This window comes from Apteryx rowi, unplaced genomic scaffold (assembly GCF_003343035.1).
Source record: "Apteryx rowi isolate R43461 unplaced genomic scaffold, aptRow1 scaffold_274, whole genome shotgun sequence".
NCBI classification, from domain to species: Eukaryota; Metazoa; Chordata; class Aves; order Apterygiformes; family Apterygidae; genus Apteryx; species Apteryx rowi.
This window is the reverse complement of record NW_020449130.1, coordinates 984,980-999,665: the sequence shown is the minus strand read 5'-3', so window position 1 is coordinate 999,665 and position 14,686 is coordinate 984,980. Positions and strand designations below refer to the sequence as shown.

Here is a 14,686-nt window from a genome sequence, read left to right as displayed (position 1 = left end):
ACTTACAAATTATGAGAGATGAGCCTATATACATTGCGTACATATTTGTATAGTAAAATATGGCCTCAGGAAATGGTCACAATATAAATGAGCAACTAAAACATGAAGCTTCATTTTATAATTAATTCTTATGTTTGATTACAAAGCACCTACCTGAACATGTCTCCTAAGCCTTTCAGCATTCCTTTCTTTGCCTTAATTTTCTCCTTCTCTTTATCTCGATCTTTCTTCTTTTCCTTCCCAGACTTTCTTCTGTCACCTTTATCCTGGCTTCCATTCATCTGCCTCTCCAAGGAGTGGGATGGCTGGTCACTTGCTGTGGACACAGACTCTCTACCAGATCTTGAGCTTTCTTCTGTGTCTTCCTCCACTGAAAGCATAAATTAAGACACATCAGTGGATGCGGATAACATATAACAGAAATAACAAAGGAGGGTTTTTTTTAGTACACTGCAGAATATATTTTGAAGCAGGATATAGGCATAATAACAAAAAACTCATGTCCTTTTTCAAAATCAGCATCTGCTCATTTTGGGCTTTCCTAAAAAGTTCGTGTCTATTATGAGGCTTAAAATCTCCAAAGCAAGGAACTCACCTTTCCAAAACACTCTGCAAAGCATGATTTGTACTTTGTGTGTACTGTGAATAATGTATGGGTTAATAAAGAGGATTAGTAAAGTGATGCTAATTGGCCCCTTCATTTCAGTAGTTAAATCAGTTAAGCAGAGTTTTAGGAATGCTTGCAAGAAACAGCAGCAGTGCAGCACACCCAGTCAGTAAACTCTGAGTAACACTCTCATTGAAATATAAAAGTCATTAAGGACTGCTAACCCTCAATACAAGCCTTAACAGACTTTTTCTTCTGCTGCAAGTACCACAATGATTTTTTTTTGCACTACTTCATTGCCTGAAGCAGTACAAACTTCATCATGTATCATGGTTTTTATTCTTCCAAAGCAGTAACACTGATTGAGATAATACAACCTTAGAGGCTTAGGTGTGAGGATACTATCCAGTGGACAAGTAAAATCTTTTAAGAGCAGATAATGTGTTTCTTCTCTGCTTCTAATCCAAGACCAAAGCTCAGACAAGGTTAGCTTTAATGGGACACATATATTTCAGAAAGTCTGAAACAAAAGTGACTAAGAGAAATAAAAACATTCAGAAACTGAAAACTCTCCCAACACTTTAGTGAGAAAGAAATAACATATTTCAAGCTCATGAGTCAGAATCCTGCCATTATTTTGACTTAGTTTAAAGCCAAGTCCAAAAGTTATACTGCATGGCTGGTGAAGCTGTGATCTCCCAAGAGCTCTAACATCTTATATCATCACATTAAAAGTAGGGCTAGGCCATCTCCCATTGCTCCTACAGACAGCACAAAGCAGCAATTAGCAAAACAGGCGATACCTTGCATCACTCCTGTAGCTGTAACGAATGTATAGGCGCCACACAACCTCTGGCAGTAGATGGCAAAAAAAAATATGGTTTTGCTTTATATATATGGAGTGTATGGAAAAGAAACAAAAAATCAACTTTTTGCACTCAGTAGGATTTGGAAATGGCCATGGCTTATAGAAAGAGAAAAAGAAACATTTTTTATCTTATCCTATAGTTTCCTTTTTTTTTTCTTTTTTTTTTTTTTAATATTGTTACCTATCTGTAGACCTCAACGACTTTTCTACAACCAATGGAAATGCGTACTTCTTTAGAACTTTCCCATATGTAGATTGCTGTATAGTATTGAAACTTGCTTTTCTTAGTCATCTTTCGTATTCACCTTCCAAATAATTCACTGAACCTGAAAGATCTACAGATCATTCACTGAAAGCCATTCAATATTCTCTCTTCACTGTGTCGTATACTTGCCTGCAAGATACTGAACTGTTTATTCTTTCATATTACAATACACAGACCTGTCCAATAGACTCAGACTGTACTTATTCACCAAGTGTCCCACGACTTCTGCAAATATTCTCCAACTCTGGAAGATCACATAAACATATTTCAAGAACAACATACCATGTCAGATAAATCTCAGCATTAACACCTATTTTTGAATCTTAACTAGTACTCTGAAGCACAAGCCATCAGAAAAAAAATGAAGGGTCCTGGCAATTCATGCTGTTAATTTATCGTCAGAACTGCTATGAGTTAAGCAGATGATGACGTTTCTCAATTGCAGGCACAGTTTTAATATTCAGATAATTGTATTTTAGAAAACTAAATGGTGACTCTCCTCTGTATACTTCTATACTAGCTGTACTTGTATTTTTTTTTTCAGTGACAATGTCTCTAAAAGTTCCAGATGATATTTAATTATTATTAAGAGTAGTGGAAAACCACATTTGAACAGAGAGTCTGGTTTTTTGCATGCTAATTTATAGCTACAATCTGTTCCAGTTAAAACCAACTAGACATTTAAACAATTGTGCCTGCAAATGAATATAATTAGTAAAAAGAAAAAAAAAAGGCGCTAAAAATTTGGCAATTTCTTAGTCAAATGTTTTTTTTGTACTTCATTGCTAGAATTTGAAAGATGAACGAATTTTGACCTATGGTGGTTCATATTCAAAATGACAATACATTAAATTAATCCTAAATATGTACTAAGTGTATTGTGCTATGCTGAGTTGCTGAACAACTTGTCATAACAACGCTTCCTCCTTTCTTATTTATTTTGCATATTCCATGGAAATAATATTGCCTCCTTTCCACAATTGTGCTGTAATAAATATTTGTCCATCACACACAGCTCGCCAACAGTTAACTCCTTAGCGCAGAATGAACCCTGCAAATTAGGATGCCTGTTCTCCTGGAGTAAATGCTGGCCTCTCTACTAGAGTAAACAGATTTTCAATTTTCTTAAAAAGGCACAACATGAAGAAACTTGTTTCACTTTTATGCAGCACAATCCTTCTGAAGTTAACATACACCTAATTACTAGTGTTTAGAACAAATGCAAATGTTGCCCAATTAAAATTCAAGCCCAGGCTACAAATGAAACTTCTCATTTTTGCTAAGTTGCAGTAATGGCAGTAGGTTACTGCAAAATGCAGAATGGATTTGTTTCATGGCTGTTGTTTGCCTCCTTTCCTGCACCCTCCTACTCCCCTTCCAGGACACTGAAGCCAAAAAATTAAATTGAGGTATACTTTAAACATCCATTAAAGCTGAAAACTAGTGTCATTTCATGAACCAAACTGTACTAAAGAGAAGTACAGAAACAGGTATTATGAAGCTATTCTCCTAATTAGGCCATAAAATGAAAAAGATGCACATGAGGAATCAAAGCTACTTAATGTGAAGCTATTTTGCCACTAAGCTTCTAGGCCTCTTATTGTGATATTTAATACAGCTGTAGATTCTAGCAATTAAGATTCAGCAAAAGATTAGAAAGCTTTGCCGACTGCTCCAATTCAAATGCGTTGTTCTCATTCAACACACTAAAGATAAACATTTGGCTTCCACTCAGCTATTTCAAATATTAAGGAAAAAAAAATCAGGAAAAATGATCTGTAAAAGCTAAATACCCACACCTTTCCACAAGCGTTACCTCATTACAGCCATTACAACTCAGATGCATCTTCTCAAACACGTAAAATGTTTTCCCAAAAGTGGACATTGCTATCTGATTTTCACCCTACATTTAGCAATTTGAATCACACGTCATGCCAAGGACAGCTAGCACATTCAAAAGAGACAGTCAGCCCCTTTGACACATACGCTACCCGTATTTTTATGGCTTTCTTATATGAGGTGATGACATGTTAAGAATTCCTCTATAAAATATAAACCAGTGCTGCTATTTGCTACTCCAAAGAGGGTCACTGACTGGAAGAAAGAAGCACTCTTAGCACTGAAACATTTGGAGGAGAAAGGGGAAAAATTTCAAGTAAGACAAATGAATCCATCCTCATGGGCATCAGAAAATTGACCACCAACATGTTTACCTGGGTTTTATAATGAGAGAAAGCCACATTTTAATTCTTAACAATTATAGAATAATTAAATACAATTTAAAAAAAACCTCAGGCCATGTAGTTATGGCAGCAGCAAGACATTAGCTACATTATCACCAGCTTGTTGAATTAACTTCTATATATTCAAAGCTGCCCAAACTTTGCCAAGCTGAAGACACCATTTGGCAAATTCTCTGGAACCTGAGACCACATATAATTTACATAAAATGGAGCAGACTGCAGTTACTGTCAGTTTTAACACAGATGCAGACATGTTCTCAGAGACATAGGCCGCAGCATCTGGCATTTTGCTCTGGTCCCAGGCCTCACAGGGCTGGGCCAGCTCCATAGCTTCCACCAGCCACCACGAGAAGGGGAAAACCCAGAGGGCATCTGTGCTGTTCCTAGGACTGAATTTTGTCCAACCAACTTACTATATTTGCTTTACTATTCACCTGCTTCTATTATCATGGCACTGCAAGCTTCTGGATCATTCTTGGGTGTTTTATTGTAATACATGGAATCTATTAAAACACATGCAACTTCAACAAAACGTGCAGTTTTATACATATTATGTAGCTTTAAGAAAAAAAAGTTCACTATAGTTAGACCTGGCTGATTGGTCACAGTTTGTTCAGCTCTTCTTTATTTTGTGAGATTTGAGAACAACCCCACTCACGCTCTCCCATGACACTGAGATAGCTTGCAGTGCTAGACCTCTGCATCTGTGCACAGAGACTAACACACAGACTCATCCTGTAGCATTTCTATTTCAGCCAGAAGGCTTGGTCTGGCTTCCCCTCTTCATGCTACTCTCTATGCATTGCATCAATAAACTCAAAACCCCTTACAGTAATCCCATAAACCTATACTCACCTCAAAAGTGTTTCATGACAACAGTTTTGCTATATTTTTGATCAAATGAGGTTAAACCATCTGTAACTTCTGGATAAGCCTTGGACATCTGATGCCTCAAAACAGGATATTATTATCAGTTGGCTCACACCAAACAAAGCCATTTAGAAGAACATGTCCCAAATGTCCCAAAAGACCATAGGCACACATTTGGGGAGAATGATCAAGATCACTACACATTTTCTCAAACCCGTTCTTCTATTGGTCAGAAATAGATTGACAGCCAGCAGCACCAGGCCAGCATTTAGCCTCACTGCTGCGTGAAATTGCTAGGTGCTGGAAAAGCGAAGCAGAATTAATTCTGTCCATAACTATCTTTGAGAAAAGTAACTGGCAAAATGACCTTCATTTCAGTCTCAGAATATTTTTAGAAACAGGCAGATTAAAAAAGCCCGAAGAGTTCCAAAAAATAAAAGAAGGGTGATTACACAAGAAGCTTTTAACAGAATATTAGAAAATAACACTTCTATGAAACAGACTTTCTGAAATTAAAAAATAAAAAAAATAAGACCAGGGAGGGAAAAATCCCTTTCAAGCTTTTTCTGCTAGCACTCAGACTAAATATTTTACCACTTAAACTTTCCCAGCATCATCTTCATTCATAAACTTGTAACTAGCTGCAGGTTGATTAAAAAAAAAATCTGCTGGTGTGTGACAAGTTGAAAGTAGTACAACATGAAGGTTAAAAATTCAATAATTTTAATACAACCCCTGATTGAGGTAATTTACCATTCATACTATTTTCATTCAATATGAGTTGTCATTTTACGAGCCCATTCTTACATAGTTCAATAATGATAAGGTTAGCTTTGAAGTGATTCTTTTATGTTAATGACATTCTCCATATGTTGGGTCATACTTGGGGTTAAAGAACTGAAAATGTAAATGAATGCCCATTAGGGTGGGTAATAGCTGATCATTAACTTTATATTTTATTAGATCTGCCAGCCTTACTCATTCTAATTAAAGGACAGTGATTTCTTTTATTCCCCAGACACTACAAATGTGCTCTTTCAAAGTAGATGCACACATATTTTTAATCTGAATTCAGTGGGGGTTTTTTTCTTTCTGCCTAAAAATTTTGCTAATTTACATTAATAAATTAATGAGCTGTCTTACAGAAAATTTTCATAGTAAGTAATTTAAATAAAAACACTCCTGATAATCTTATTTCCTTATTTTAGGAAGGAAGGAAACTGCAGAGTGTTACAATCTGGTAATGCATACAAAGCACAAAAGCTTGAATAAACTTGATGACAAGTTCATTTTATTCTTTTAAAATATTGAAATTATTTTCTACTACTTTTAGTTACCTTCTAAGGAATTAATCTGCATTAAAATTCTTTATGTACAGCAATAGCTTACTTACAAGTTTCCATGCCTTCATCATCATCATCTGCTACGGGTTTATCATATGATTTGTCTATTGCAGCTCTGAAGCTTTCATTGCAGCCACGTCCTCGGATTATTCGCGGGCGCGGGCGGTGGAAGGGAATATCACCATTCAAAGTCACCTCAGCAACAGCCGTCTGCAGGCTTTCTAATGAGCTGGATTTCTTCAGACCTAATGAAGGCCCCACATCTCTGGTTGGGGAACCTTAGTGATTTAGGGAAAAAGAAAAAAAAGTAATTAGAATTAGTATGGAAAAGTGCATGCTTGATTATGCATATCCATCGTGAAAGTCTTTGGGGACACATTTAACATTATTCACGTCATCTCTCAATAATCTGTAGGGAATACTATGCAGATTTGTTGGTCTCGGAAGTGAATGAGTATGTCAAGTCATAGTCAACAAAACTGACAACGTCAGCAATGTCTGGCTTTTCAAATCAGTGAAAAGATACCAAAATCTATTACTATTATTTTAACAATTTGAATGATAAAGTAATCATTGGGCTTTAAAAATACCACTGATAAAACAACAGAGATACATATATAACTGGCAATCAAAATAATTATTTTTGTTTCGAACAGAAAATTTCATAGGTACTTGCAAGTGATGCACAAGGTGTGAATGTATTGTGGATACGAATCCTGTTGTGTTCAGGGTAACATTCATGTGAAGCAGCATGATTTCTAGAATCAAGGAGTAGGTTGTTTGGTTTTAGCTGAGTTTTAAACACTTGCTTCAAATAGCTAACAATTTCATAATGAAATGCTTCTGAGAAATATCAGTTGACTTGCTGGGATTTTGTAAATTTGTATAAAAAAAAAATCTGTAGCAAGAACCTAATTACAATACCAGTTATCCAGCTGGAAAAGAAATACAGTTCTGGCAGGTACCACGTCAACGTGTGGGCAGCACTACAGCTGGAGCTGAAGGCAGTCCTTATCACTGCAGTATGTTCAGAGGCGTGCCAAGAAAGCCCTAGGCGGTATCCCACAAAACCCTTTCCCTATCCAGACTTCCCTGCTCAGTTTTGCGGACTAGGTGTCGAGCCTCTGTAGTTAGATACACACACTGACAGTGTAAATTGGCACCCAAGTACACAATTAGATCTCACATTATAGTTAAAACTGGGAGAGAGATTCCAGGCAAACAAATTCACTGCATTTATTTGAAGTGATTTTGTTCTAAACTTCAGAGTGCTCTTGGCCAGATTTTCCATAGGATTTGATAGACAAAACTGTGGCTGGAGAGAGAGATGAGGTGGGACAACATCATCATAGCCAAATTTGCTGAAGTTAGAAGAACAGAGGCCTCACCTAGAACAGGGAAAACCCTCTTTTTCCTCTACCTGAACCCAGAAGGGTGCTGTGACACCATGGCAGTCCCAGGTAAGGTGCAGTTACTTTCCTCAGCTGATATTGCTACCTCATCTTACAGAGAGACAGAGCCAAGACCAGAACCCTCAAAAACACCAAACCATTAAGCAATAGTTTTATAAGCAAGGTCGGCTGTGAATAATGCAAAAAAGGAGTTTTATTGTTGTTAGGTATCTTTATCAGAATAATATAAAGCTGCTCCTCTTCTGGAGTCGATTCCTATTCTGGTCAATGTTAGAAGGGGAAAGAGAGACAGTTCTCTAGCAAAGCTATGTAAAATGGAAGAAATATATGCTGCTAAACCCAGTTCCTCTCCTCACTCAGTACCGGGTGGGGGGAAGGGGGTTGCCAGACCTGCAGGAGGGATGCAGGAGAGCAGCATGGCAAGTCTTCGTGGCATTTGCTAGCTTGCTATGACACAGAGCAGGGCAGCAACGGCTTTCATTTTCCACTCAGCTTTTAAAATTCTGAGAAATTAAGTTGAACTGAAATCCTTCAGATTGAATAAAGTCAAACAGCAGCTGTCAAAGTATTCCCGTTTCACTGCCCTACTGATAAGATGAATTTGTAAATAGAAACAAAACAAAACAAAGTTCTTTCACAGGTCTATACGAATCCTGCGGTCTGGTTCAGCCAGAGGTCTACAGTCCTGCTGTTTGGACCCTCAGCTGGAAATAAACACCCCCCAACATATTAGAAATGTTCTCTTGATGAATTCACCTCTCCCAGTAGTTACCCGCTCACTCCCAACCCGATTTTGGTGGAGGGACGAGGGTCACGAGGAGAGCCAGCGGCACCGCACAGCTGCGGGGGTGAACAAGAGCAGCCAGCTGGGACAAGGGAGGTTGGTGACTTCCCAGCTGTGCAAACAACCTCCACGCCAGCCTCACCAAACCCTTGAGCATGGGCTGAAGTTTAATGCAAGTGCTTTTACATACCGCTCTCTCTCTTTACCAAGTAAAATAACTCCAACAGAGCCAGCGCTCTACAAAACTGTCCATTCTCTAGCACATATGAAAATTTGCTATCCCTCCACTAATGCCTGCAGTAAAACAAATTTGATTTTATTTTTTAATTTTCAATATTTATATTTTGTTAAAAACAGTCCATGAGACAGGGGAAAAAAAAGGAACACACATTTTGAAAGGAAAAAAAGACAAGAAATCATATATAAACCAGCTGTTTGACAGATTTAATTTTATATACAAAAGGAAAGAGTATCCTCTTACATGGCAACTTACTGTAAACTTCCTTATTCCAGATTCTGCTTTGCAGTCTTCTAAATGAAATGCTTATATATCTTTTCCTAATTACTGAATGGCTCTTTTTGTAAACAGTAATTATAAAGCAAGCATTTACGTGCCCATTTATGCTCATAAAGGACATTAAAAAATTCCATTTCCTGCTACCCAACACAGATCTTTGCGAGAACAATATTTATGTAAGTTGTGCTTTCCCAAAGGAGAAGCTAGATGGGATATGACCTAATGTTCCATGAGTACTGTAAAACTAATAATGGACTACAGAAATGATAGGAGTATTTATTGAACTTGGGTGGTCATGAACGCAAATGTGGACAGGTTGCAGAATTTGAAAGAGGGAAATGTCCTTTCACAAGCAGTTTAAAAACTGCGATCATAAAGCCATGTATATTTTAATACCTTCACTATTTCTATGGCCACTTCATAGCAAGGCTACTATTTTCAAAATGTATGGTTAAGCCTCCCTGTAAATTGAGTGAGTTCAGACTTTATGACTAGAATTCACCAGCCAGAAAGTGAGTTGTTTACCCATAATCTGTAAGAAACTGAAAACTTTCTTTAAAATGAATTCTATTTAAAATTTATGAGTCACATCAAAATCTTGTTTTCTAAATACAAAAATGTCAGCATTTTCTCCTGGACTTCACAGCGCTAGCAGTAATCATCAGAAATGTTATCTATTCAGAATGAGTTCTACTTCTATTTCGACATCTGAATTTAAAAGAAAAATAAAAAAGAGACATCTTCCTAAAGCATCTGTATATGACTGAGGGATGAAAGGGATTCTTTTATCGTTTTTTAAAATTTGAAGTTTATCAGAATTTTCTTTTCCAGCATTTTTATTAACAAATATCCTTTGAGGTAGATCCAGCCACCTGCAACGCAGCAATACTGCTCCTGCAAAACGCCTGACGGGCGCAGCCTCCCGGCACACCCTGCTTGCCTGTGCAGCCACACGGCTCCACTCTCCATGCCGCCTACCCGTACCCGTCTCCCACGGGCTTCGTATCAGAGCTCCGCAATACGCTTACGCCACCCGATGCAGCACAGACCCCAGCACCCCCCGCGCATGCACCCCGCTCCCTACATCAGACCCCAAATCACTCCCCGGCCGGCAGCTCAGTGGGGACAGCGGCCAACCTGGCTTTCCAGACCATGCAGCCACCTGCGCTCAAGCACGCCTGCACCGGCGCGTGCGCGTCAGCCCCCCGCACGCGCCGCCGCGACCACGCTCCTCCGCAGCACGCGCGGCGCGGGGACACGGCCGCCACGCGCAGCCCCGCGCCGAGCCGCCGGGTGCTCTGCTGTGCTGGCTCTGGCTAACCGCTCACGGGCTTCCCCTGCTCTAGTCCCACGCGTTGAGTATTCACGCTGTGCCACAGGGTCGCTCGGGCCATTTGCAAAGGCAAAAAGCGTGTAGTCAAAGGATGCATGATGTTTCCTTTACAAGTGACTACTTTTAAAAGCTGCAAAACAAATTTTTCATTGCACTTTCTTTTAAACGATTTAAAATGATGATTTTCTTCCTTTAAGAAAGTTTTTCTTGTAATTGTAAATGCGTACATCTAAACTAGAATCAATGCTAAGAAAAAAGCTTACTCTTCAGCTCCTAACCTCAAAGAAACTATGAAACAGTCACCTGGAATTTAAAGACACATAATTTTTATATTAGTTTCAACTGAAACATAATTTTTATTAACTCTCATGTTAAATGCCAGCAGTCACTTGCATCAAAAACTTCTGTCTCTGTTAGACCAGCCCACTTTCGCAAAGGCACAGTCTGCTTTCAAAACACATTCTTAAAAGACATAAGCAGTGAGTCAATCCATTTTATCTTAACATCTGTGCCAGTAGATTTGATAAATTCTTCTATTTCTAGTTCAATTCATACAATAATGGAGCAACATTATGGTTGGGCAGGGGGGTGGGAGAGGAATAGAGCAAGCAACTGCATCTGCTATYAAAAACAGTTTAGTTTTGCTTCCATTTCATAAAACTGAGATTATTTTAAAATGAAATAAATGTAAAATAAATAAATAATTTAAATAAATCCACTGTGACTCTTTTTTTTGCATTTTTACAAGGTGTACATGGGGAAAACAAAAACAGATAGAACTATAATATGCTTAAGAGTCAATAAATAAGCCATGCTCAATTGCTACTGAATATACTTCTAACCTCTCGAATGAACTGTAAACACTGCAAGGATTAGGCAGTTCAAGTGAACTGTAGAAAGAAAAATAATTAAAAATCTATTATAGTAGCTGGTGCTGGTGAGATCTACACTTTCCTCTTCAGCCAGTATTATTAAGCTGAACTTCGACTATAACAGAGTTTGTTTTTACTTTTCCTAAAGTAAATATATGCTGAAATTTTCTGGTTTCTAGAGTTCATTAAAACATATCTCACTACACATTTGAAGCATTTTTTTTCTTACGAGCAGACAATTTTTAAGCCAAAATACAGTAAGTGGTTTGTTTAACAACCCCATTCATCTTCAGTAATGGGAGAAAGCCAGTGTTTATATACAAAACCTGGTTAAAAGCATGCAAGATAAATAAAATAAAAGTACAGTAAAAGGTGTTTTCCTTTTTTCCAGCCACTGAGCTTGCTGCACACAAAATATGTAACTGCTTTGTCCAGATGGTTACGGTCATACTCTTTAACCCAAGCTGTCTGACTTGTCTCTTTATGGAATTTAATCCAGGTGTTACACATATAGAAAAACTATATTCTATAAATACTACCAAAAGCACTATGCACTTTTAAATCTAAGCATCATATTTTTTTATTTTACATCATTCTAGTTCCATCCCATCCCAATAAGCAGACCAATAAGAAAATGAAAAATAATTTACAATAAATTTTAGTCTAGTCTGTAGCTTCCTTTTGTGTGAATAGTACTCAGTGGTTAAGGGAGCTCCCAAGCAGTGTTTCTTTCCATAACCATTACCACAGTTCATACATTCAAGCCCTGATGGCTCTAATCTTTTCAAGACATTCATACGTTTTAATTTCGTGTACTCAGTTTGTGAAGCTGCAAGTCTGTGGCCATATTCTGCAAGATTTTAAGACTGGAAGTTCTAAGCTAGTTTAATAAAAAAATTATTTTTTCAATTGATTAGTTATAGCTCCTCAGTGTTCTTACACATGTTGTAAAATGTGGTTAAACACAAGCAGTTGTGAACCATTAATCATAAATTCTGCATCGAATACCCTACTCCCCAAATCATGATAAAATAAATAATATTTTCAGGTTAAAAAGGTGAATTGTTCCTAATTAGAGCTAAGTAATGTTTTGGTGTCCTCTGGATCTAGCCTAATTAAAATAGCATTCCAAGGGTCAAAAGCTAACTTATATTAATAAATCATAAAGGTTCATAATCACAGCTGGTGCATTATTTTAATTACTAATAAAAATATGCTTTGAAAGCTATTTCTCATTATCATTGTGTGAAACATGTAACAATCTATGGTGTGTGGAAAAGATTCTATTTACATATTCTTTTGTTTTGCGGTGATGCTTGGGTTTTAATTCCAAAGGCAAATCAACGTGCACTAATAACCTTCAACTCAACTCACAATACGTATCTGATGACCACTTAATGCAAAGATAGCAGTTTTGGAATTAAAATAACTATTTTCAAGCATGTGGTTAACGCCGTAATAGCCAAACATGCAGCTCTTCTACTTCATCCCTCTGTACATTAGAGTTTGGAGCTAGGAGAAGATTTTCCAAGATTTATTTAAAAGGACAAAAATTAAAACAGCTGTGAATATTTATGAGTCTGAAGTGCAGAAGCAGGTGTCTACCTACAGTCATATGTATGACCTGTTTGGATATACTACCCTAGATATTTATCTCTATAGAGAATTTTCTTTTTCTGTACAACTTGATTATTCACAACAATAGAAAGCAGCCATGCAAGTACTGGAATATTCATGTTTTCATGCAATTTGACTGGCAGTTCTGTAATTGTGGTAAGCTGCTTTGACCAAGGTTTCTATAGCAACAGCCTTACTGTCAATTCTTACCTGTTTTCTGGTCATCCATTGTACTGAGCTTAGTCTCGTCAGCTACTGTTAAAAGGTAAATGTATAACGGTTAGCCCAGTTAGTGCCCATGCCCCACATGCACCCAACATTCCCATTTTCTATATACTTTTTAAAGTTAGGGAGGGCCTTAGCAATGTCATACTTCATGCAAATAAACTGCAACAGTAAGCAAACATTCTGGATAGAAATGGCAGCAAACTAGTAACCTTCATGCAGTGTCAGTCATGTTCACGTCACAGGCAGCTACAATATGTTATTTACACGTTAGCACATCACAACTAGTCAAGACAAGTGAATACCACCAACCTTACTGTCCTCTGAAGAAGGTGGTGGATTAAGGCTTGTAGTTAAGATATTTACAATTATTTACAACAAATCTTACTATATTTTATTATCCTAAGTACTGAACTTTGTGTGTGTGCAAACAATCAAAACTCTCTGTTTAAGACTACTAAATTCTGAAGTGCAGAATCTAAATTCAATGACAGAAAAATAGATGGGCTTGTTAGAAACTGCTTATGCTCAATTGTTTTATCAATTAAAAAAAAAAACCATGGTCGATTGCCTTTCTTAGCTGCTGCTACTTTATAGGGCTTCAGAAAACACTATAAAACTTGGGTCTCAGCCAGAAGTCAGATTAGCCCCATTTTCTAATTCCAATTAAACTCTTCATCTTTATTATTATATTTATTCATTTATTTATTTATGCATCTTTATTATCTTAATTAAAAGCTTTATACAAAGTGAGATACTACCAAGGATCTTTAAGGCTAATTGTATTATAATCATGAATTAAGAATAATCCTGTCTATCCAGAACCACAGCATGCTACATTTTAAAGCAGGTATTCTACATGGGTTGCTAAACACACTTTTCACCTCCATTTTAGTAAATAGCTTTTATATTCAGGTATAATCACATATCCATAGGGCTACGATATTTAAATGTATGGACATTTACAAGTGGTAGGAACAATACACCGGCCGCTTGGCCCTTCGTGTTGAGAACACTCTATTTCACCCCAGCAGACATTACGTGCAGTAGTACTGCACATAAACGATGTGTTTAGAATTACAAAATCTATATACTTACAACATTAAAATCAGGTTCAAATAAAACAATCGAAAAAATATCACTCACTACCTAGATCCATGCTTTTGGATTTTCGTGTTTTAACAAACTCCAACTGACTGGCATCTGAAAATTGCTTTGTACGCTTTTCTGACATGCTCTGGCGTCCAAAACCCTCTCGCTGGAAGGCAAGCACTGGATCAACATCTGGACTAAGAGTGCTGTAAGAAGGGAAAAAAATCATGCAAACATTTATCAAGATCACACAACCTTTCACTCTGCAGAGAAAAGCATTTGTTTAGCATGTGACTTCTACCAACAATAAAGTACACAGTTTTAAATAAACCACTGCAAGTAGGCAGTTACACACATGATGGATTTGTTTTACCACATCAAGCAATTCTAGCTAAAAAGCACCAAGAACTTCACTTATGAACTTTAATGAAAGATGTATAAATCTAATGCAAAGCTATACACATTGCCATCAGTATATACAAGTCCAATACTAGAATAATCTGAGGGAGAATAAAACAATTTATTTTTCCTCATGAGAAACACACGTATTTTGTTAATAACAAATGATCAAATCTATTTTCTTCATAATGAAACAATTTTGTAAAGCATAAATAGGATCTGTCCTGTCTGAAGTCCAC

General features: G+C 37.2%; 1 protein-coding gene across 1 annotated transcript in view; it reads right to left on the bottom strand.

The window, feature by feature from the left end:
• The window catches only part of PARD3 (par-3 family cell polarity regulator), a 519,789-nt gene that overhangs the window by 144,103 nt on the left and 361,000 nt on the right, over positions 1-14,686 (bottom strand). Inside the window, exons 17-20 of the mRNA XM_026068529.1 lie at positions 14,106-14,254; positions 12,942-12,986; positions 6,247-6,474; positions 154-370 (exon numbers count right to left, since the gene is read on the bottom strand). Of these exons, the coding sequence (XP_025924314.1) occupies positions 154-370; positions 6,247-6,474; positions 12,942-12,986; positions 14,106-14,254 (639 nt within the window). The remainder of the gene's footprint in view (positions 1-153; positions 371-6,246; positions 6,475-12,941; positions 12,987-14,105; positions 14,255-14,686) is intronic.